At 32.6% G+C, this 22,916-nt stretch overlaps 2 protein-coding genes across 3 annotated transcripts; one reads left to right on the top strand and one right to left on the bottom strand.

Moving 5' to 3' along the window:
• Positions 1-1,834: 1,834 nt before the first annotated feature.
• Positions 1,835-11,909, bottom strand: LOC108326019 (uncharacterized). Its single transcript, XM_017559244.2, has 11 exons — positions 11,293-11,909; positions 9,970-10,253; positions 9,677-9,871; positions 8,503-8,849; positions 7,572-7,863; positions 5,753-5,911; positions 4,910-5,275; positions 4,141-4,206; positions 3,947-3,995; positions 3,658-3,781; positions 1,835-2,215 (listed from the first exon to the last, which is right to left on the bottom strand). Exons 1-11 carry the CDS (start codon positions 11,642-11,644, stop codon positions 2,149-2,151), a joined length of 2,301 nt encoding a protein of 766 aa, XP_017414733.1. The 5' UTR covers positions 11,645-11,909; the 3' UTR covers positions 1,835-2,148.
• Positions 11,910-14,099: 2,190 nt separating this feature from the next.
• LOC108325928 (phytochrome-associated serine/threonine-protein phosphatase) lies at positions 14,100-22,781 on the top strand. Of its 2 annotated transcripts, XM_017559076.2 has the most exons (10): positions 14,100-14,353; positions 15,386-15,532; positions 15,619-15,686; positions 16,889-16,946; positions 20,116-20,226; positions 20,374-20,424; positions 21,359-21,502; positions 21,580-21,675; positions 21,793-21,864; positions 22,575-22,781. In XM_017559076.2, exons 1-10 carry the CDS (start codon positions 14,273-14,275, stop codon positions 22,656-22,658), a joined length of 912 nt encoding a protein of 303 aa, XP_017414565.1. In that variant the 5' UTR covers positions 14,100-14,272; the 3' UTR covers positions 22,659-22,781. The 2 variants fall into 2 exon arrangements, with proteins under 2 accessions (XP_017414565.1, XP_052730698.1); XM_052874738.1 differs by lacking the exon at positions 21,580-21,675 and having other exon boundaries at positions 14,104-14,353.
• Positions 22,782-22,916: the final 135 nt, after the last annotated feature.

Here is a 22,916-nt window from a genome sequence, read left to right as displayed (position 1 = left end):
AAAAAATAGGACATGCCTACTAATTCATGAATAGGATAGCAAGGCATCCATCACCTCACCTCAAGCTTGTCAAATTGAATTGACTAACAAAAAAAAAGTGAGAAAGAAAACAAAGCTAACAAATAATTGGGGAGGCAAAGAAATGGAAATTGAGACTCTTCAAGTTTGGCCAGGTGTCTCTTCAAAAGACTTATAGGTATAAAGGTTCTGACTTTAACATGGTAATCCTATCCATAAAATTTAGGGTTCTAACAGCTATTAACTGCAATAATGATAAAAATGTTAGGGTTCTAACATCCTAAATTGATTAACTATTCTACAAGTCTAATTTTAAAAGTTGAAATTTACATTAAAAGATTAATGTACTAGGTTTTCTCCAAATAATATCTTAATCATCTTAATTTTTTAAGATGTGTTTCAACCTTTTTAGCCATCCTAACATAAGAAGGTACTTATAGTGATAGATATCAAATAGGTATCTATGAATCCTACTTACATCAAATATGGAAGGATTAAGCTTTTCTAGATTTGCGCAATGGTCAGGACCCATCCTTCTGGTGTGATTGAATTATTTTGTTTGATTTCTCCACTTTATCAAATATCTAAATATGTTAGCTGGAGTGACACTTTTTCTTTTGTTTACTTCTTACAAATTAAGATATCCAGCTTCACCATAATTATCTAAAATGATAACATTTTTCTTGATTTTTTTTAAAACTCAATAATGTACATTACAAATTTATTGGTTTATAACTTAGACTAATACTTTAGATGTTGTGCTATATATATAAATCACTATCAGTTGGTTCATGTTATAAAGAGTTGTATGGTGGAGGATGTTAAAAGAGGATGGAATAAAGTGTTAACAAACATAATTCAAATAAAACAAAATGTTAGGAAGATAAACATACCATTTATAATACAGAAATCTCTGTGGTCTTAGAATCAGAGTCAGACTTATTCTTCTCTTATACATTCTTATTTAATATCTAAATGTCCTATTATAATTAGTTAGATATTTCAATTGTTACATAAATCAAAGTTCCATTATATATTTCAATTAGTTTTAGAAGCTTTCTAGTCAGAAGTTCTCAACAAGTTGAGATATATATTTTCATTTTATCTTTCATAAAATTTGCTATCAAGCTTAATACACCACATACCAACAAATGGTTAATTTAGCTGATAATAGGTCTGAGCCCTTGTGCAGTTCAGCTATTGGAATTCTCTCATGTCTTATTTTATAATGAAAAAACTCGACTAAGAAAATAAAAATTACTTTAAAAAGTTGTTTGAGGTAAAATATTATTTCAATACAGATCTTATTTGTTTATAGATAAAAAGATTATCTTAATATATGTTTCACATAAAATAATTGCTTATGTAAACAAATTTGTTCTTTTGTAGATATAAAATGCGAGTTCATATACCAGGGATCTAAGATAGGCTTCTGTATCCCTAATTACTACCTGCACCCCATAACTTTTAAAATACTAGTTTTACCCTTGCGAATTAATCCACAAACTTGTTACGGATTGGACATTCTAGAAAGCTGTTCAGGAAAGACAAAATTCTGAATACTATAATGCAAACAACTCACCGTTTCAGAAGAGCAATCCAGTAAGTTTCCAGAATAACAAATCCAGAAAATTTCCAGGATAACTAATCGGGAATGTAAAAGGAAAAAAAAAAAGTTGCATGTTCTTTCGTGTCGTAGCACTATTCAGCGGCAGTAGAAACAGAGGGCGTGCAACGAAATCAATGGGGAAGAGCAATCAGGTTTCAACTTGAATAATAAGTCGGGGGTGTTTCGGTCTTTTTGCCTTTTTTAAGATAAAAAAACACTGCCGTGGATAATATATTGTCAACCAAAATCCAGGTTAACAGTAATTCAGACATTATTTTTTAAAAGATAAGCACATATGCTTCATCCTTAATTGCCGTATTCTCTTATTTGTAATATAAATTACTACTTCAATTGTACAAATGACAGGTTTCTGTATTGCAGAGGCAATATCAGATTGTCTGAAATTGCGAGCAATTTAATTCCTAAGATGGCCCAAATGTCTGACACAATAAGCTCTCACTCAAGCCATGGATGTATTAATCACCCATCTGGACGGCATCAGCACCACATGCATCTAAAGACTAAATCATGTTTAGAGTCTTCATGATGAATGCATAAGTGAAGGCATCTTCCTGGAGCTTCTCAAATCTACATCGACACACAACACATGAATAAGCAAAACAAAGAAAATCTACAGTTGTCTGATTCCATTTCAGCAACATTTTCTTTTTAATTTTTAAAACTGAACAAGATTATAATTTTTTATCATTCCAAAAGGTAGAAGAAAAACATTAATGACTAACAAAAGGTAAAACCATACCATCTGCCACCAAAATAGAAGAGGTAGAACGAGGTCAAGACTCGCGTTATATTCTGGTTCATATTAAAATTATACTCTGAGCAAAAGTATAATTTTAGTATGTTAAGATTAATGTGCATTTAATTTAAATAAAACAAATATCTCCTTATTGTTTCAGTTTGGGTAAACTTTTTAATAACTATTTATAAAAGAATAAAAAGGTAAAATAAATCAATTTGTTATAAATAAAAACCAACTTACATACTTTAACATTTTTAGAAAGTCTCTTATCTAACTTCTCTGCAAAAGATTTCAGTAAGTGCATTTGGTTTTAGAAAATCATTTGTCTCCATTTTCTAACTTATACAAACCTATAAAAATGTTAGCATACTTTTACTTTATTTCCTATATTCAATTTTTTGAATAAGCATATTATGAAATTAGGCTTTTATTGTTTTCTGTTCTTATTTTTTCCTACGCAAATAAATTAGAAACGAAGTGAAAATAAGACCGTAATTTTGTAATTAAAAGTAGAAAACATTTTCTCAAACGAAATGGCCTCTCTAGTTCCCAAGTTGGTTTTTTTTGCCTTATATGTATTGTCATCTTTTCCATGTTCTATATCTCTTTCCAAAAAACGTTCATTATAATCTGTCTATCCAAATATCTTCAACCTAATCGCCGTAAGATATCTTATGATAAGAATGCAAAATAAAAAATTGTTTGTCATGAAAACAATTTGCAATTCAAGACAAAAAATAGCATTGAACAGAAATTTTCACAATCCAAGACAAAAATCTTCTGACACATTTTCTTTCGTTTTAAGAAACGTGACTGGAAAATGTTTAATATCAATGATACTTTATTAATATTATTATTATTATTAGTGTACACAGCCGTTATGTAATGCTGTGTAAGCATTTTTAAATATCTACAAATTATTTAAATTTTATAAATAGTAATTAAAAGACAAAATTGAATATATATATATATATATATATAAATTTTAGTTATTGAAACAAAAATATTATAGATAATATCGTGTAAATAATTTTTTTATTATAAGTAATTAATTAAATTTGAAAAGTGGTTGATAAAAGAGTAAATAATTATTTTATAATGAGTAATTATTTGAATTTAAAAAAGTAATTAAGAGGATAAAATGAAAAAATAAAAGAGGACACCAAAGAGGTGTATTATCTTTATATATAGTTATAGATTATTATTATTTACTTAAAAATTTTCTTAAATTTAAAGTACAGGTAGAAAAAAACGAGAAATATGAGATTACCTTCCCGACTTAGAAAAATGTCCAGCACCAAGCTCGCATTTAAACAACAGGATGCTATCATCAGTCTTCATATCCCTTAGTTTTGCAACAAACTTCGCAGGTTCAGAATACATAACGCGTGGGTCTACAGCATGCACAAGCGGATGTAAGATGCACATGTCACGCGTAAAACCAAAGATGTCTTTCCAGCCAATTTATCAGTAATCACAAAACAGAAAGAATGATCTGGCTTTAAGTATTAAAGTTAAAAACGAAGAACATTTTAGTGACTTGAGTCAGATATGATTACCATTTAATCCAGCTGTAACAAGAATGTGTGGATAGTTCTGTGCCTTCACCTGCGTAAAATGAGAGAGGACTTAGAAAAAAAATATTCCTAAAATTCATATAGTACAAGAGAAAAATTAAAAATTATGCTCGGACTGAAAAAGAATGATAGCCAATGAAACAACAAGGCATCAAGCACAGCCAAAAGGTTCTCACGTTATCAACGGGGGAATATGATTTCATGTAAAAGTAGAATTCCTCCTTTCTAGGATCACCCCATTCCTGCAGTAACACAAGGAAACAATCTCATTTGTGAAAAAGAAAAAACAAGAGAAATACCATCATAGAACTATGTGGACTAGCTTGAATAATGAAATTCAAAATATGTTATTACACATGTGAAACAAAGACCCGCACAATTATAATAATCTCGAATAATTTTGATGGCTGTATAATGCCTCTTATTGCATAAGTTTAAACGACAAGTGAATAGTATGACAATGAAAAAAATAACTCCACATTTATAATATGATACATTTTATGAAAATAAGACGAGAAAGAATGCTAAAACAATTTCACTGGTCTAAGGACCCAGTAAAAAAACTAAAACATAAACGGGATCCAAGGCATCACAAGACCATGTATAAATCAAATTATGAAAACAGTATTTCTGCAACAAAATTAAAAGGAAGGGCCCAGTTAAACCCACTAAAAAACATGGAAAATGATAGGGTGCACAGCAAGGTTGAACAAGATTAGAGTATACTATGAGAAACAAATTTGTAGAAGCGGTTTTTATAGTGACTTGGCTAGACAAATTCATGCATTTTAGCAAGGAAACATGTCCCGTTAGCATATTATCATCAATAAGCAAGAATACATTAATTCAATCAACTATCTTGACTCCTACAATTCCTCTTCCAAAACCCAATTCAAAATGTCTTCAAATGTCCATATGAAATGGCAGAATAAGAGAAAAAATTACCTCCCATTCTGAAGTAGTGAGAGGAATGGTTGGATCAAGCATTGTTGTCACAACATCCACAAAAGGTACCCCTGCAACAGCAGCCCTAAATAAATCTGGTCTCATATTAAGAACTGCACCGATTAGCAAACCACCAGCACTTCTTCCTTCAATGCACAGTCTTTCCTTAGAACAGAATTTTTTTTCAACCAAATATTCAGCACATGCAATAAAATCAGTAAAAGTGTTATTTTTCTTCAACAGCTTCCCATTCTCGTACCACTGCCTCCCCATTTCCCCACCTCCACGTATATGAGCTATGGCATATACAAAACCCCGATCTAACAATGAAAGCCTTGTTGATTTGAAACTGGGGTCTATGCATATCTGTTGACAATTTGAGGTCACTAAATTATAAATTATAGAAGAAACAGAAGGAGAAATGTTTAAAGGTGTAAAGACCAGATTCCTAAACGGAAAAAATCTGTAACCAAAGGAACAGACAGGCTAACATATGGTGCCCACCGTCCATATATAGAAGAGCAAACATTGAAGTAAACAAATAACTATCTTTACTAGTTGAATCAATAATCACATAAAGCAATCAGAAGGGATGTTGTATTTAAATGATATAATACAAAGATAGGACTATATCTTATTTCTAATAAGAGAAAAATGTGAGTGTTTAGCAGCAATTTTTTTTAAAAAGTACATCCCTTTTACATTCAAGTGGCAAGCATTAAAGAATGATGGAAAACAGCAGCTAGCAACTTTCATCCATTATCCCATAAAAAATCAAAGGACAGAATTCATAATTGGTATTGTTGTATGCAATTCAATCTATCTAAACTTATATGTTTTTACCTCATACGATCCATATCCATAAAGTAGTAATGGATCTGATCCATCAAGCTTCACAGCATCTTTACGGTAAACAATAGAAATGGGAATCAAAGTTCCATCCAAAGCAGGTGCCCACTGCCTTTCGGTGACATAATGTGCTGAATCAAAACCTCCTAGAACCTGAGTAAAATAGAACCATACAGAATAATTAAACCACCCCAAAGAAAAAAGAAGAAAACCTAATAACAATAACAATGACGATAAAATAAAGAGGCATTATTTCCATAACTATTTCCATTATTACCATACACCTTTTCAAGCCTAGATAAGTTGGAATTTATAATAGTTCACAAATTCCGAATACCATGAATATTGCCTCAGAACCCTTTGAAATATTATGCATCTATATGATCCTTGAAATTGGTATCACAGGTCAATTTGGTAACTTAAACTTAACCAAATCAATCAGTTCAGTTCCCAAAAATGACAACCCTTATTTTTATGGTCCTTGAGGGCAACAATAGAATTATGATTTGATGATCGGTCATGTAAACAACCTCTTTGCACTATGTTTTAAATCCCAGAAAATGGAATGTTGCTGAGAGCTCCAAAATAACTATAGCAAGATTGCTTATAGCAGCTGACTTGCTATTTTTGAAATTCTTTTATAATTCATATAATAAGTATACTATATACCTTTAAACTATATAAAATGATAAAATTACTAGTTTATAACATTCATAATTAACAATAAAAGGTCATTAGTGTCTTGAATCAGGAAAAAATACAAGTCAATATATACCACAAAATTAATAACATCCATAATTAACAGAAAAAAGCCATTACTAGTGGGATTTTATCAGTCATAATCTTCTATCACATCCACATATTCCAATTTTGAAAATTAAAATCCCAAAAATTTCCCTCCAAAAAATCCCGGATGTTTTTGAATCAACACACAGTGCCACTATTCAGCTCAGTGTGTGGTCCGCTACAGCAGCCCTTGTAGCAGGAAGGGTTTAATCTAGACCACTACCTGCTACAGTAGCGCTATAGTGCTATTGAAAATCCTACAAGGCCGCATACGACATCCCTTTCTCATACCTTCACATTGCAAGGAGCCTTCTGGCATTGTGGTACATTACGTTCTTTTTTTTTTCGGTCCTTACTTGACAGCCATCAATCAATTTGGTCCTTAACATTGTGGAAGGACCAAATTGACTGACAAATACCAATTTAAGCACTGAAATGACTGATAGTAGCCAATTTTAAGGACTAGAATTTATTTTTGTAATTTTAGGGACTAGAATATTTTTTATTTTTAGGGAGTAATTTGATGAAATGACTGATAGTAGCCAATTTTAAGGACTAGAATTTATTTTCGTAATTTTAGGGACTAGAATATTTTTTATTTTTAGGGAGTAATTTGATGTATTTCTCCAAATATGGCTAAGTCGACCTGTCCCTCGTCACAGTTTTACCAAAGAGACAACTTATGTCAAAAGTCAAATTTTAGCATTTCATATGCTGTCTTTCGAAATCCATCAAACATCAGTAAATTCCTTGAGAAAAAACCAGCACACAATAACAACTCAAATATGAAATGAAGAAATCATTAAAAAATTATGAATGCCAATCAGAATAACAAAGCCAAGGTAAGCATGGGTATGCATAACATCTCAAAAGGTCAAAATTATGATATACCAGAAAGAAGCACTTTAACAACGGGGAATACAAAAACTTGCATAGAACAAATAAGTCTATATGACAAACTGTTAAGACTGAAAAAAGGGCAGATGCAAAACGGAAAAATTTAAGTTTACCAGCCCATTTAACTTACCGAGTTAATCTTCTTCAAAACAGAAGTGCCTGTCTTCATATCATAATCATATACAGAGGAAGGAGTCCTCAATGAGCTATACGAAAACCTTAAAATACTTGATGAAAACTCTGAATCCGAAGAATACACTGAATATACAGGATCAACAAAACTAACTGCTTGGCCGCTTTCAAGGCTTCTTAGTGGTTCACCAAGTGGGGGAAGGTGATAAACGATTATTTTTTGTAGACCATTTTCTCTCTCATATGCTACTAGATGATCACTAAAAAGTTGTATCTCCTGAATTTTAACACTAAAAAAAATTCAATGTAAGATTTGGTTAGAGAGAAAGACACAAGCTCCATGAATTTTTATTGTTTCTCATTCATGCTAATGATTTTGGATGTTGAGATGATAAGGATCATCATATAAATATAATGTGGCAGAAAATCAGTTCACCATAAACTGTACTGGAATATAATACCACCAGCCAAGGAACAGCTGACCAAAGTTGAGTTTGAAAGTTAACAACCCAAAACAGTTTTTGAATTATCAAGAACAATTTAATGGAACAACAACAAAAGTGACAAAGAAAAGAAAGTTGCATAAGCAGCAAACGATTACTTACAAAGCATCTTAGAAAATAGCCTTCTATTAGAATGCAGGCTTAACTGACACATACTAATACATGGCTCTTAAAAGGGGAATATTATATCTAGTACAAGAACAATTCATCTTTTTCTAGTAACTAAAGCAGAAAGTAGGAAATTAGCAATAAATGACCGCATTGTTCAGAAAGATTTTTACTCTTAATTAAGGTGTAATTTTTATATCTGAATGCACTACCCAGTGGTCCATACACATTCATAAAATAAGTCGCTATATAATTTATCAAGGTTATGGCCAGAGTGCACAAAGCAACTGAGCAGCAATGATACATAGATTGTTTTACCTTTCGTTGTGAGGAATAAGAACTTTAGTTGAAGAGGTGTCATTGACAGCACAAGCTACAACCTCCGAATTGAAAAACTGATCACTTCTCCTTTTAATAAAAAAATGATCTCCACGATGGCTGACAGTTGTGTCAATACCCTCAACACGAGGTGTCAAAACTTTAAGACCCTCTTCAGGCTTAGAAACATCCATATAAAAATTGAACCTTGTATTTTTGCTCTCTGAAGCAACAAACAAATATCTCTCGCTTTCAGAAGCTCCAAGATCGAGAGAAAACATATCGTCCTTTTCCTGGTAAAGAAGTGTATCCTTTGACTGTTCTGTTCCCAGCACATGAAACCATACCTGTATTTACTTAAGATGTTAGCGGAGAAAGTAGACAACTAACAAGTGCAAGGATTTAGAAATGAGACCACCGAAAGGGAATTCTTTTTATGGAAAAAAATAAACATTGTGAACATATCTAAATACCAGATTGGAGCAAGGCTTGGACCTGCTTGTTTCATATTTGGAAAAAAGAAACTGTGATAGAGTCTTTCCTCCAGATTATGAGTTTTTAGCTCTTTTTAATAAACAAACCTAATTATTATAACTATTATTTTCAAATTAAAAAGAAAACATTTTCCCCTTAATAAGCAAAAACTGAACCCTAATCAATCAGAACTAAGTGTCTGGCTACGAATTAGGCAGAAAACATTCAGTACCACTGCCACATCGAACCACATCATCACACAGTAAATCACAAATCACATATTCCTGTTTTCAGCATTTTTATCAGGCTAAACTTCAAGTTAACTTTGGCCAATTTCACTCCTAATCAGTTTGGGATTTACAATGCCCATCAAACGGGTCTAGAGTTGGACATGCAAGAATTTAGCTGAGTTGAATTTATGATGGAAATAGAGGCTCCAATTATAGTAGTTGGTAAGATGAAGGATTGTTCAACAACTAAAGGTACGGGTAGACCAAGAAAGACCAAGTAAGATCATTAATAAGTGATCTTGAATGAAATGGTGATTTTGGAAAGAACACAATGGTATGGTTTGATTTATTTAACTGGCCCCGTCTAGTAGGAGAAAAGTTTTGGTTGCTGTTGCTGCTATTGTTGAAAAACAAAATATTATTAGAACTGAATGGGACAACAATACTGATTCCAGAGGAGTACGGCCCACCTTGTCAGGTCTGAGAATCTCATCCATTGTGACGTAAACTAAAGCATCATTGCCAGCCCATTCAAGGTATCCTGTTACACCAACAAGAGGATCTCCAATAGTAGCTCGAGTCTCAGCATCAATGACATAAACAGTATATATTTCATCTCCTTTGGTATCTTCTGCATATGCTACCAACTTGCTATTTGGGCTAACCTGAAAATAAACGTAGCTTAAAATAAAATAAAAGCAGTTGGAAGTTGGGAAACAAGACAGATGAAAGTGAATGAAATGCCATTATACTATGATCTAACCTTAAAGGTACCAATGCTGTAGTACTTGTGATGTTGTGCTTTGACATTCTCATCCAAAATAACATGCTCATGAGGAGCTTCAGGTCCTGTGGGCATGATGTCATGCACAGATGGCACCTTTTGGCTATCAGATATAAGGCGCCTACAATGTTGAACATATTCTTGCCCTTCCAAAGTTCTATCATAATAGTAATAAGGCCCTTTGCGTAAAGGAGCAGAGATATCATCCTCCTTAATCCTTCCTCTTATCTCAGCAAAAAGCTTATCTTCAAATTCCTTAGTTCCTAGAAATTTAAAGAAAACGAGGATAACTTTCTCTGCTAATCAAAATAAATTTCCTTTAAAAGTGAGTGTGCATGGCGGTGAAGAGGTTAGATACAGCAAAGGAATTCCTAAGTCCGCACCACACAGTCCTAGAGCCTTTTACCCATTTATATTTGCTCAGTTTATCGATGAATCATTTCTATATATTGCGAAACAGAAGACTGACTTGTAAACTCATAAGAGAAATTCTTGTAACACTTTGAAACACAATCTTTTGAATGCAGTATGCTATGAGTCAAAAATTAAAAATCTCAGAATTTTGGGGATCATACTTTTTATTTAATGATTGTCATGATTTTGTAGTTTTCAATAATTTTTTATTAACACGAGTGCGTTAATAGCACTCCTCAAGTTACACCGGAACCAACCCATCAATCAACCTCCAGCTTGGCAATAAACTTTAGAAAGCATGGATGCATCTGATGGTGGCATGGTTTCTATAGCCATTAGGATCTACTGTTCAGGAGGCGTTTTGTCTTGTGCACAGTTGAATTTAAGAAAAAAAATTATACAAATTGACTACAAACTTATATCAAATTATATCAGTTGTGAATTAATTACTAGCTCGGAATTTTCGTTGTTCGTAGAATAATCACAGGTCAAAGTTGGTCTGTTTGCCTAAACTGTTGCTTTATAATAATCCAGATGGAATGTAAAACTGAGACAGAAAAGAGAGCAAATCCAAATTATTTCAAATTTTCCTCGTCTGTCACCGCACCAAATACAGTGTACAATTCCCTTCCCGAGAACCAAACTTCATAAATTCATAACCAAGAAGACGAGTCCGTGCAATCAATTAAAAAACCAACGATGCCTTTATGCTACTGTAACCAAGACTCCTCAGTAAATTCACACATGCACAGTCGTGCTTAGACTGTGCTACACTTTCATGCTTGGGCGGATTGTATTTTCAAAAGAAAAATATAAATCAAAAGTAAGAAGAAAACTAAAAAAAAACTGTGAAAGCGAAATAGGATAAAAAAAAAAGAGGATTCGCACCAGACATGACAGAATCGGTGTAGGCATTCTCCTGGTTGAGGTAAGACAGCACCTCGGGATTGGTGCGGGAATCGTCTCGGAGCCAATAGTAGTTGTCGATTCTCACGTCGCCGAACATCTCCATAGCGTGCTCCACCTTCTTCGCCACCGGAGGAGGCGGAGAGTGAGACTGTGACAGCGGCGACGTATTCATCGGCGATGCGGAGGCGGCGATACTGCGGTGGTGAGAGAATGCTGCAGTGGTAGTGGCGGCGGCGGGAGGAAAGGGAACGGCGGAGGAGAGAACAACCGTAACGGTTAGGGGAATGCAGAAAATGCGACCTAAGTTTAAGCGGAAATTTTGAAGAACCATTTGATGCAATTATTTTCCAATCTTTAACTTTATATTTTGAAAATATTCAATTTTTTTCCCTTTTTTTTTATTGTTATTAATATTGTATTCTGTTGAAATTTGGAACAGGGAAAGAGTGAGTGAAGTAGTGTTGAGAGTGTTTTGAAAGTTGTGTAGAAGGGAAGTAGCAGAAAACCCTTGCTTCACGGTGTGAACGGATAATTGGATATTTGATTTTGGTGGTTTTCGTGTGCCTTGCTGGTGGAGCTTAAGAAACCATTAATTACATAATAATTATATAATAATTGTATAGTTTGGGAGGAATCTGTGGGCTATTATCTATCCAACTAAATAATACCAAATCACACTTACCCTTGATGTTCCTTTTTCTTTTAAATATTATCATTACTAAAAATAAATTATGTTCTTAATTGCTCTAATAGTTTAAAGAGTTCGAAAGGGGAGATCTTAGTATCTTAAAAAAATTAAAAAGTAAAAAAAAATCTAAAAATAGTCTCTTTTAATCTGTTCACTTTAATTCAGATAAATAAAGAAATATAAATGTTTTTTTGTTTTTTATGGATGAATATGTTATAAAAGAATGTTGAGATATACAAATTTAAGAAGTTAGATCTACATGTTTTTAACTTAAATCTGTACTGAATTCTAATAGTCTCGTTCCAATTTAAAATATAATTTGTCATTTATTACATTCTGATCATATCAATAAGTAGAAGATAAATGAAAAATAGTTATATTAGTTAAAAGTGTTTTAACTAATATTAGTTAAAACGTGTGAGAATGTAACACTTTAATCTAACATGTTAGCCAACCTCGTCTCAGAATGTTTACTAACACTTTAATCTAACATTACAATATTTCAGCATCTAGACTTTCTTGAAATAAAATTATATTTTTAAAATAGAAATGACAAATTCAATTAGGAAAGAACATAAATGCTAATACTTAGACTTATTACCAGGTATAGACATATTTAAATACATATATGCAATCGGGTACCTGTATCATAAAGGGTCACATGAGGATATTATTAGCATTGGAGTAGAGATGTACCAGATTTTACACGACAACTCGATTCTATTAAAAAACAAAAATAAATAAATAAAAGAAATTGATTGAAAAAGTAAATATCATTGGATTAAGTGAATAAAAGTAAAAAATTATATAAATAAAGATATAGGTAGAGTTGAATCCATTAATTCTTAGAAGGGAATAAACTTTTAATAAATTTCTATAACCTGCATTTTCATAAATTTATTTTGTTTTTATTTTTGAAGTATACAATTTGAAAAACATCTTATGACTTTCGAATTATACAACAAAGAACAAAATAAAAAACAAAGTGTGTGGAGATGTAAGAATAAAATTATGGAGGTGTACAAATAAACTATTATAATGGTCTTAAATTGGGTTAAGTCAAATTTATTTTGGAATTTACTCAATTTGAAAATCAAGTTAAATATCGATAACTGTTAACAAAGTGTGTTGAAAGTTCCACATCGTAGATAAGACCAATTTATAATATATAGGTGTGTGCAAACCTCACCTTACAAGCTGTGGGGTTGAATTAGGTTTAAAATATACTTCTTAACATGGTATATATTTGTTGTTTGAAAGCCATGAAACCAGATAGTCACAATCTTAAGCAACCTTAACTACAACTTCTAATCAAGTTTACTGTAGGTGATTGCATTTATTAATTACTTCCTTGATTGGGATAGTGTTTTGACAGGTACCCACCCATACGATTTAGATTTAGACACTGACAAAGAAAATTGATTAAGAATATTTAAGATAACCTAATGTGAAAGAGTGTTTGATAGAAATTATCGACCTTAAAACAATTAGATATAAATGTAAGTAGAATGTAAGATACTTAAATCAAATTCATATTAAATAAATTTCAACTTAAATAAAATTATATTAGACTTAACGGTCTATACTGTCTATCACAAGTTAAGATGGAATGAATGTCGTTCAAACAACTATAACATTAATAAGGTAGAAGGACTACCAAATAACTAAAAGAAAAAACATAAAATTTAGTAAATATCTCTTAATTAAAAATCCTTAATTATCTACTTCCAACCATCTCATTAATATCAACAATTTAAAATCTTGTTGTTTTTTTTGTAATTTCCCTTTAAAATGCCAAGAACCCAGTTGAACTTATAACAATGCAAAAGCAGCAAAAATAAATATTTTTGTTACATGGGTGAAAAAAAGTCATGGGATCCAACTCACATTTCCACAATAATTTCTTTGATTGTAAATGTGATGTCTTCTTAACATTGTCTTTCCGTTTTTCAAAAATAATACAAAGGTATGGCTTGTGAAACGTACATTTTTCCTTCGCACTGTGTTATCGATAATCATGTTGGAAGACCTATTTGTTTTTTTTTTCTTTTTTTTTTTATATATAAATTAATTATCTTGATTTGTGTTATTTTAAGGCAAAATAGTGTTAACAGTTATAAGCAAAAGGCGAGAGCAATGTAGGAGAAAAAAGGTTAACGAATATAAGTGTTAGTTTGTTGACTCCTTTCAACCTAATCCATCGTTCACATCCGTGGTTCTTGTTCTGCCCTTTCGTTACTGAAACCGAACCGTTACCATTTTGTGGAGACGATGGATTTGGACCAGTGGATCTTGAAGGTTAAAGATGGCCAACATCTTCTTGAAGACGAGCTTCAACTTCTCTGCGAATATGTACTCCAAAACTCTCTTATGCCCACCCTTTATTCTCTTTACATTTCCCCCTTTTTTTCTTAATTAGGAATCTGATTGTGCGTTTTGTTTCCATTGTCTTTTCGATCCAAGTCTTTGTTGCGGAATTGGATTATTCGGATTCTTTCATTAATATGCATGGACGGTTTTATCCTTTTTTTTCTTGAACTGTTTTCGCAAGAAAATTTCTGAGTGTTGTCTTTGTATCGTATGTCTACAGTTTTTTCTTTCTCACTCTTTATGTTTTGTATTGCACCCAATTCGAAGAGGATGGTATTTAATAAAGTCAGTTGCAACCTGGTCATTTATCGATGTAATTGTCTCATTGCTAAATAATTTGTTTTGTTTCCTTTATGCTAACGGCCAATGTCTTGGATAAACTTTGTAGAAGAAAATACGGAACGAGTTTATTTGTAACCCAATGTGTGCTTAAGCCAATTTTAGTTTATAGAGAATCTTATTTGATTTTATCTCCTTCAAGTGTTTTTGGAGAAGTTTATCCAATAAAGTCCATAGTTACATTGAAAAGTTTTTATTAAAAGCCGTTTGCAGTAAATGAGAGTTTGGAGTATAAGAACTCACAGTAGCATGTGAAGAAAATATCATAGTCCATTAGAGTAGAAATAATCCTTTTTGCCAGTGACATTTCATGGGCCAACTTAATTCAATCTCAAAAGGATCTTTAGTGTTGTTCTGAAATCCTGCCAGAAAACGATTACATTTTGGCTTGGGCTGCCTTTGTTTGTATTGTGCTTATTGCTGGACATGCTTGTATTATTTGGTGATAAGTTAGACATATTTTGTTTGCGGTTGCTATGGGGAACGAGTGAGGTTGATAAGTTGGTAATAACAGAGATTGCTGTACAGTGGTTCTCAAGGCTATTTTTGCTGTAGTTGTAGTTTTCATTTGTGCACCTTGGCGATACTACTAAAATATGTTTTATACTAACATGCAGATTCTTTTGTTTCTACTGAACCCATAACAAAAAGTTTTGTTTTTTTCAAATACCTCAGGTAAAAGAGATCCTTATTGAGGAGTCCAATGTGCAGCCTGTCAATAGTCCGGTAACTGTTTGTGGTGATATTCATGGTCAATTCCATGATCTGATGAAACTTTTCCAAACTGGGGGTCATGTGCCCGAGACAAATTATATTTTTATGGTATTTGTTACACCCTTTTTTTTGCATTTACTTCAATGATTAAATATCTGTTTTTCGAGTTTTATATTTTTGTAAATGCATGGCAGGGAGACTTTGTTGATCGAGGTTACAATAGCCTTGAGGTTTTCACCATCCTTTTACTTCTAAAAGCCAGGTATGTCCTTTTATTGTATGGTTGCACCTGTTTTGACTCTTGACATGCTATTGCTTTTGCATGAGTTGTTAATAAGATTTTCACTTGGAATTTGTCTTAGCCGTAGGCATTTAAGAAGAGTTTTAAGGTTAAGTCCCATATATCATCAAAGTGTCTAATACCATGTCATTTTAAAGATCTTTACATGGTTAACTTATTAGAAAATGCCTTAGATATATACCTTTCAAGGTAATTACTATAAAAGTCAGTAATCTTGCCATATTCAAGAATCCACGACTGGATGACAATATAAGTAACATATATATTGTTAGTTATTCTTATTTAATTATAATACCAAAATACTCACGATACTTCACCACAGTCTTTAATTGCTAGCATATTTGACTTTTGACAGATACATCCATTTGCAAGTGGTACAGTACAGTTTTACTAATATGATCTTATAGATAATTCAGTGATAGTTTTAAATGCTTCTATTTTAGTTCTTACTACACAGCTTGTCCCTTCATTTGAACCACAAACTTCATTTGGTCTTCTATTTTTTTATTCAAATTCTAGAGTGGAGCATTAATTGTGGTTTTGATTTTTGGATTTAAACCATTTGACCCTTTGGTCCTGTGGTGTAAAGTAGGAAGAAAAGGAGGATAATAATGGTTAGTGTCTTGTGTAAAAAAGGAAGGAACTATTTATCTGGCGTGGTAGTGCTAGGGGTCAGTAAGCATAAAAAGGTGGTAATGATAAAGGGATTCACAGGCAAATTGCGAGTGAGGTTTGGGAAGGAAGGAAGCAAAAGTGTTTCTACATTTATTTTCTGTCTGTGTTCTGTGATCACCATTTAAGTATCTGAAAAGATTTTGCAAACGGTATGCAATTCTTAGTTTCTTCTCCTTGGAAGGAATAAGATTGATCAAGCTTTCTGAAATATGCCCAAGCTCTTGCATGAAGTGCCAAACATTAACATATTATTCAGTGGGCTCTTCTGTAAAGGTTTTTTCTACAGCTTAACATGGCACAAAAAATAGATTGTAAACTGCTAGATTTCATTGGTCATATTTAAAGCTCAAACGCTAGATATATTGCATCTTTCATTTGCTGTATTATTTATGTCTTTTGTTGAGAAGCAGTTATTAGTGTGTTATTCTTATAGTTTTTTTTTTTCCTTTTAAGATTTATGGATCCTTTATTTTTCTGTAATTTCATAGATACCCAGCTAACATTACTCTTTTACGTGGAAATCATGAAAGTAGACAATTAACCCAGGTACGCCTTGTGAATGAAATCTTTACATGAATCATTCTAAACTTACTGAATTTTATATATTTTTATTCAACTGGGAGGGGTCTATAAAATATTTCTGAATCTTGTCAGTCTAGCATGCTAGTTAGTTATGATATTAGAAAGTTTTAGTTGTGTGATTACATGTGTATGACTCTATCGCTTGCCAATTGCAGTGATGCAATCTTACTTCATTTTTCACCATTGCTAGTGTTGTCGAATTCACAAAGTTTTTTTCCTGGGTCCAATTGTTGATTATTGGCAATTTTAAATTTAGTCCTTTTGAAATTTTTAAGCATGAATTGGCTAAGCTAGAGGAATGTAGTTGATTGGAATTTCCTAAGCTATAATCAATGTTAGGAGATGGTTGGTTTGTTTGAAATTTGAAAATGGCTACGAAAACTTACGGAATTTATGACCATTAGGGACCTTATCTTCCATGGTTTCTATGTGTCTTCTGCCATCTGGCTTTGACAAGGCTTTTTTATTGGCTTTCGTTACTTGATATTGGAATATTACAGAGTAACATATTTACCTTGCCTTCTAAAGTTTAAAGGGTGGAAAGTTTTGTTTTTTTAGTATGTGCTCACTTGATTTTTCTGGATTCTGTGTGATGTGCATCATCATTTATTGACAGTTGGGGTTATAAGTATTATTAGAGATGTGACCTCATGTAACTTTCTGTTAACTACCCGGATGCAGTGAGCATTGTGAACTTAAATTGGAATGGTGAGAAGGAGAGGGAGGTAGGGAAACAAAATGAGGTAGAGGTGAGGCAGCCACCTAAATACCTAGGTTTATCCATTGTCTTTAGTCTGCTTCTGACGTAGTAACTACATTTGTTCTCTTTTAGTAGTATTACCTAGATATGCACAATAAATTAAAATAGTGCCTGATTTTTCAGTTTTTATCAGTGTTAAAAAGTGAACTTTAAGTTTAACTCAACCTCACAAAACTGACTTGTAAGTTGAGTTTTGTACCCACTTATATATTCTATACTTGTCTTATTACTAGTCGATGTGAGATTTCCAACACATCTCTCTCACGCTAAGGTATATACATCTTGTATATAGGATTAGACATTAATGAGTGGTTTGATAGCGGGTGGAACAATATGTCAAACAAATAACAAATCTCGATAGGATAGACTCTAACAATTTATAGTTCTTAAATTAAATAATCTGTTAAGTATTTAGCCTGCCTGTATAAGAGAAGGAAAGAGGGGAAGAAGAGGGAAGAATAGAACAAAAAGGATAGAGAGATGAGAGTAGCATATGAATTGAAGAACCGAGTAGTTCCAACTTGTCTAAAATACCATAGTCATGCTCCATTTATAGATAACTGCTTAACATTAATAATTATAAAATCTGCCCAGTAGTGATTGACTAACTAGCTAACCGTCTTTTCCTATTTTACATAACTTTACCCCTGTTCAAAAGAGGACCCTGGTTCTCAAGGGTCTTGTCCTTAACAAATCCCCCACTAAGCCTTCAATCACTTCTTTCTTAGCGTCAGGATATCTTTCTATATGAACTCATGGTGATGTTAGCACTCTTTTGAAGAGCAGTAGGATGCTTATGACTTTCCCTTAGTGGATCAACCCTCTTTGCTCACCAGATTCATCCACTTCTGATGGAAACTATTCTCCTTGGTGAGCTTTGCAATGAAATTATCAAAGTTACTTTTAAATTCTGCTAATGTCAAACTGTCACACACACATCTAGCTCCACTGTACGTTGTGAGTAGGTCCAGAACAATCATTCTAGGCTTTTGACGTACTCATCCAGTCTGGGAAGTTCTCTTCCCGCAATCTTCATGACATTAGGACTTTCGTCCTGCTCGAAGTATCTTTCTTTACATTTAAGTATTTAAGCTACAACATCTCCCCTTGGAAACTTCAGAAATTCTATACTTTTTAATTGGGTTGGTTGTCAATTCTCCCTTTTTGACAGAATCATTGTTCTGCCTCCATGTCTGATAGTATATCAGACCTTGAGGCATTTGCTCAATTTGAACGAGGTTTTCTTCACTTCATGTGTTCCAGTGCTCATTGGTGGAAAGATTATGTCTGATGGCCCAGGACAGTTAGGCTCTAGATACCACTGACAGATTTAAGTGGGGAAGAGAAAAGAGGAACAATATATGTCAAGAGTAGAGAGATACGAGAGAAACAAAGGGATTAAAGAACTCAGTCATGCACTTATTATTATTATTCCATTATTGTCTGGAATACAACAGAAATGTTTTGTTTGTTGGCAGCTATCAAACAACTGTAAAATGCTAGCTAATAATAACTGACTAACAAGCATACATTTTTTCCTATTTATATTTATAATAACATAAAAAGGCAAGTGAATTTTTCTGGAAAGTAACGGATTATTAAAGCAACCCTGGTTGAAATGTTCTTAGTGATGTAGTGATGGAAAGCCCTTAAAAATTACAGGCTAGGAAAATTGCATATAAGCTTTGGTGGTGGTAGCGTGTGCTAATGTTTATTTCAGAGGGGCCTGGGCACAATCAAGGTAGGCGACTGTTCAGGACCTCAAATTATGGAGGGCACTGAAAAATGGCTATATATACACATGTTAAAATTAAAAGTTGTATAATTATTATTAGTACTTTACATGTTTTTATTAGAAAAATAAAAAAAATATTATAAGAAAATAATTAGTCAATAAAATCTTAATGGATGAAAAGTGATTTTTCCATCACTCAATCCATTATTTTGAAAATAATGAAGAGGTGATGGTGCTTAACTTTGAAAGAGGTAATTATGGACATAATACAACTTTCTATATATGTCTTATCGCTAATATAAACAAATCTTTAAACTTTCTCTCCTTCCCTCTATTCTCACCTTCACGAATTTGCCTAGGGTTCTGAAAATTTGAGGTCAGCCATGATTTATTTTCTATGGTTCATTTTGTACTTTGACCCAATGTCAGGTTCCATAGCTGGATTGGAAATAAAATGAAAAGTCTGTTGATTTATAATTTGATGGTGGTTTTTATATAGAAAATATAATTGTTTTGCATTATTTCTCCAATAATAATGCTAGCTTCAATAATGGAGATATGAATTGTGGAAACTTAGACCAGATATGCCAAAGTATAATGCTGATTCATGATTATTTTTTAATTTTCTGTTTTGATAGGTCTACGGATTTTATGATGAATGCCAGAGGAAGTACGGCAATGCCAATGCATGGCGGTATTGTACAGATGTGTTTGACTATCTAACGCTTTCTGCAATTATTGATGGAACTGTAAATACCTTTTACTCTCTTCTCTCAAGTATCTATCTTCCATGTGCCTGTGTGCATCTTAGTGGGGGTAGCATACTGCATTCATTTGACTTCTGTTTGATGTTGCTTGTTCAAAATTAAGTCTTCTACATCTTATGCTTGACCCAGGTGCTTTGTGTTCATGGTGGCCTTTCTCCTGACATTCGCTCAATTGATCAGGTTCTCTAGTCCCCTTCTTAATTGTTAGCCAAACACAATACTTCTATAACATACTGTTGCCTCACGTGTGTTGTTTTTAGGCACTGGCGGATGCACATTATGTCTTGTGAGGGCAATTGTCCCCACAAGATCTTTTTTTTTTAATTTTTTTTGTTAACGTATGAAAAAAAATTGCCCCCATTAAAATATTATATCGTCCCCCCATATTACAATTGTAGTCAAAGCTCAAACATAATATGATATTCAAAATAAAGAATTTTATATTTGTTTTTTAATAGAACATGGAATTTGTGAAAAATATTGTAAAATATTATCTGGCCGCATGGAGAAAAATTTCTGGATTCACCATTGTTTTATATATCTTTTCAATTAACAATGTTCAATTTTCAGCACCCACATTGCACCATGGTGTCAATGTGTCATCCTTATAATGCCTCCATACCCTGTCTGTTCGTGGAAACATTACATGTACTGTCAAATTGCATATTTGATGTTTCTGAATTTATGGTTCTTGACTCTGCTTTCCCGATGTGAAATGTCTTTTAACTTAGCCTGCGTGCTGATCCTTCTTCCCCATGATTCCAATAATACTTTGACTTTTGGCAGGAACATGAACAGTTGAACACATGTATATTTTCCTTTTCTTTATTTTTAATTCTAACTTAATTATGTGACCTGTTTTTGTTTGACCTTAGAATCTTTCACTGCTAACAGTTTTGGTATTTTGTTTGAATTACTTTTTAAATTTGTCAATCATATTGGTGCACAAAAAACTTAGATTTGCTTTTTAATAACCACTCCAGAAAATACTTAGTTTCTCAATTTTTTGGATAATTATTATGATAAATGAATTGTGGTTTTTGTCAGTCTTAACGAAAGCTATTTTCTATCGTGATTAATAGATAGTGGTGGATTTTATTTTATTTTATTGCAGATAAGGGTCATTGATCGGAACTGTGAAATTCCTCACGAGGGTCCTTTCTGTGATCTAATGTGGAGTGATCCTGAAGATATTGAAACATGGGCAGTCAGTCCCCGTGGTGCAGGTTGGCTATTTGGATCTAGGGTCACGTCTGAGGTAATGCAATCTATTTCGTATTGCTTTTAGAATTGAATATTATGCTTTAATCTTACCAGTGCATTTTTTTAATGTAGTTCAATCACATAAATAATCTTGATCTTGTTTGTCGAGCACATCAACTTGTTCAAGAAGGCCTCAAGTATATGTTCCAAGATAAAGGCCTTGTAACTGTATGTTTCGTATATGAATTACATTACCTTACATTTTATTTACCCTAACTTTTTCAAATATAATTTCAGTCTCATAAATATTAAGTGGTTAATAGTGATTCCCTTGGAAATTTACAGGTATGGTCTGCACCTAATTACTGTTACCGATGTGGAAATGTAGCTTCTATTCTGAGTTTCAATGAAAATATGGTGAGTCATCTGAAGCCTTTTGTGTTGTGTAAATCTATTTCCTGTATTTTAATCACGGTCACTTCATTTGAATTTGTGGTATCCTGGTGCTTTTCTTTTCCCTTAATTGCATTCTATAACGACTCCATTATCATGAGATGGTTGCCTCGCGGTTTTTATGTTATCCGGTGGTCACTGTTGAACTTTCAATGGAATTATGATGTAATTTCATCTTTTATTTTTTACCTGGCATGAAATTTTTTCAATTTAGTGTAGCTAAATTTGCTGTGATGTGATGACTGTGTCAGGAATAGATTATAAATCTTGTAGTGAGTTTAGTTCATTGGTTGATCAGGGTGCCAAAATCGTTGTAAAAACTTGCTGAACATGTGTTCAATTCATACGGACAAACAAATGCAAGGCTTGTATGTCTTTCAACTGCATTCCAACATAACTAATTTTGTTTGTTTTTATTATGTTTTTTATTAGACATGTTATGAATACTTTCATCAGTGAGATCATGTTAACAGTTATAAGGTATTTTTTTTCATGAATATAAGTAAAAACTTTATTTTTAGCTTTAACCATTTATTAGTTTAATATCTGAAATATGCTTGGAGTGGAATGAAATTGAAAATGTGGTAAGTATGAATAGGCATGTAAAATTGCTAATTATAGTAGATATCTTGGAACCTCATTTTCTTATAACTTGTACCTTTTCTTTGTGACAGGAAAGAGAAGTTAAATTTTTCACTGAAACAGAGGAAAACAATCAGATGAGAGGGCCCAGGACAGGCGTTCCATATTTCTTATAAATTGGTGCAAATTTTGTTTGAATTTATTGTAAAATTATAGTGATTCAGTAAATGATTGGACATTGATGATGGTCATGTATTAGTTGTGCTTTGCCTTATAAAGGTGGATTTTGTTCGTCTCAAGACTCATCCAACTATGACGCAACATTGGGTCGCAGGATATTTTATATTTAATTTTTATTGAAAATGATTTTATTGTTTAATTATTATAAAAAAATTATCTCTATTTGAAAAGAGTCATTAGAATATCTTGATATA

This window comes from Vigna angularis, chromosome 3 (genome assembly GCF_016808095.1).
Source record: "Vigna angularis cultivar LongXiaoDou No.4 chromosome 3, ASM1680809v1, whole genome shotgun sequence".
Classification (NCBI taxonomy): Eukaryota; Viridiplantae; Streptophyta; class Magnoliopsida; order Fabales; family Fabaceae; genus Vigna; species Vigna angularis.
Note: the sequence above shows the minus strand (reverse complement) of the source record. Positions and strands in the feature narration are given on the sequence as shown.

Bases quoted from the DNA above. Each gene is read 5' to 3' on its own strand.
- LOC108326019 (XM_017559244.2), bottom strand. From the start codon at position 11,644: ATGGTTCTTCAAAATTTCCGCTTAAACTTAGGTCGCATTTTCTGCATT. The intron at 10,254-11,292 runs GTGCGAATCCTC...TTAAATTTCTAG, and splicing joins CACCGATTCTGTCATGTCTG to GAACTAAGGAATTTGAAGAT. The intron at 7,864-8,502 runs GTAAAACAATCT...AATTTTTTTTAG, and splicing joins CTTATTCCTCACAACGAAAG to TGTTAAAATTCAGGAGATAC.
- LOC108325928 (XM_017559076.2), top strand. From the start codon at position 14,273: ATGGATTTGGACCAGTGGATCTTGAAGGTTAAAGATGGCCAACATCTT. The intron at 20,425-21,358 runs GTTCTCTAGTCC...ATTTTATTGCAG, and splicing joins ACATTCGCTCAATTGATCAG to ATAAGGGTCATTGATCGGAA. The intron at 21,676-21,792 runs GTATGTTTCGTA...GGAAATTTACAG, and splicing joins AAGATAAAGGCCTTGTAACT to GTATGGTCTGCACCTAATTA.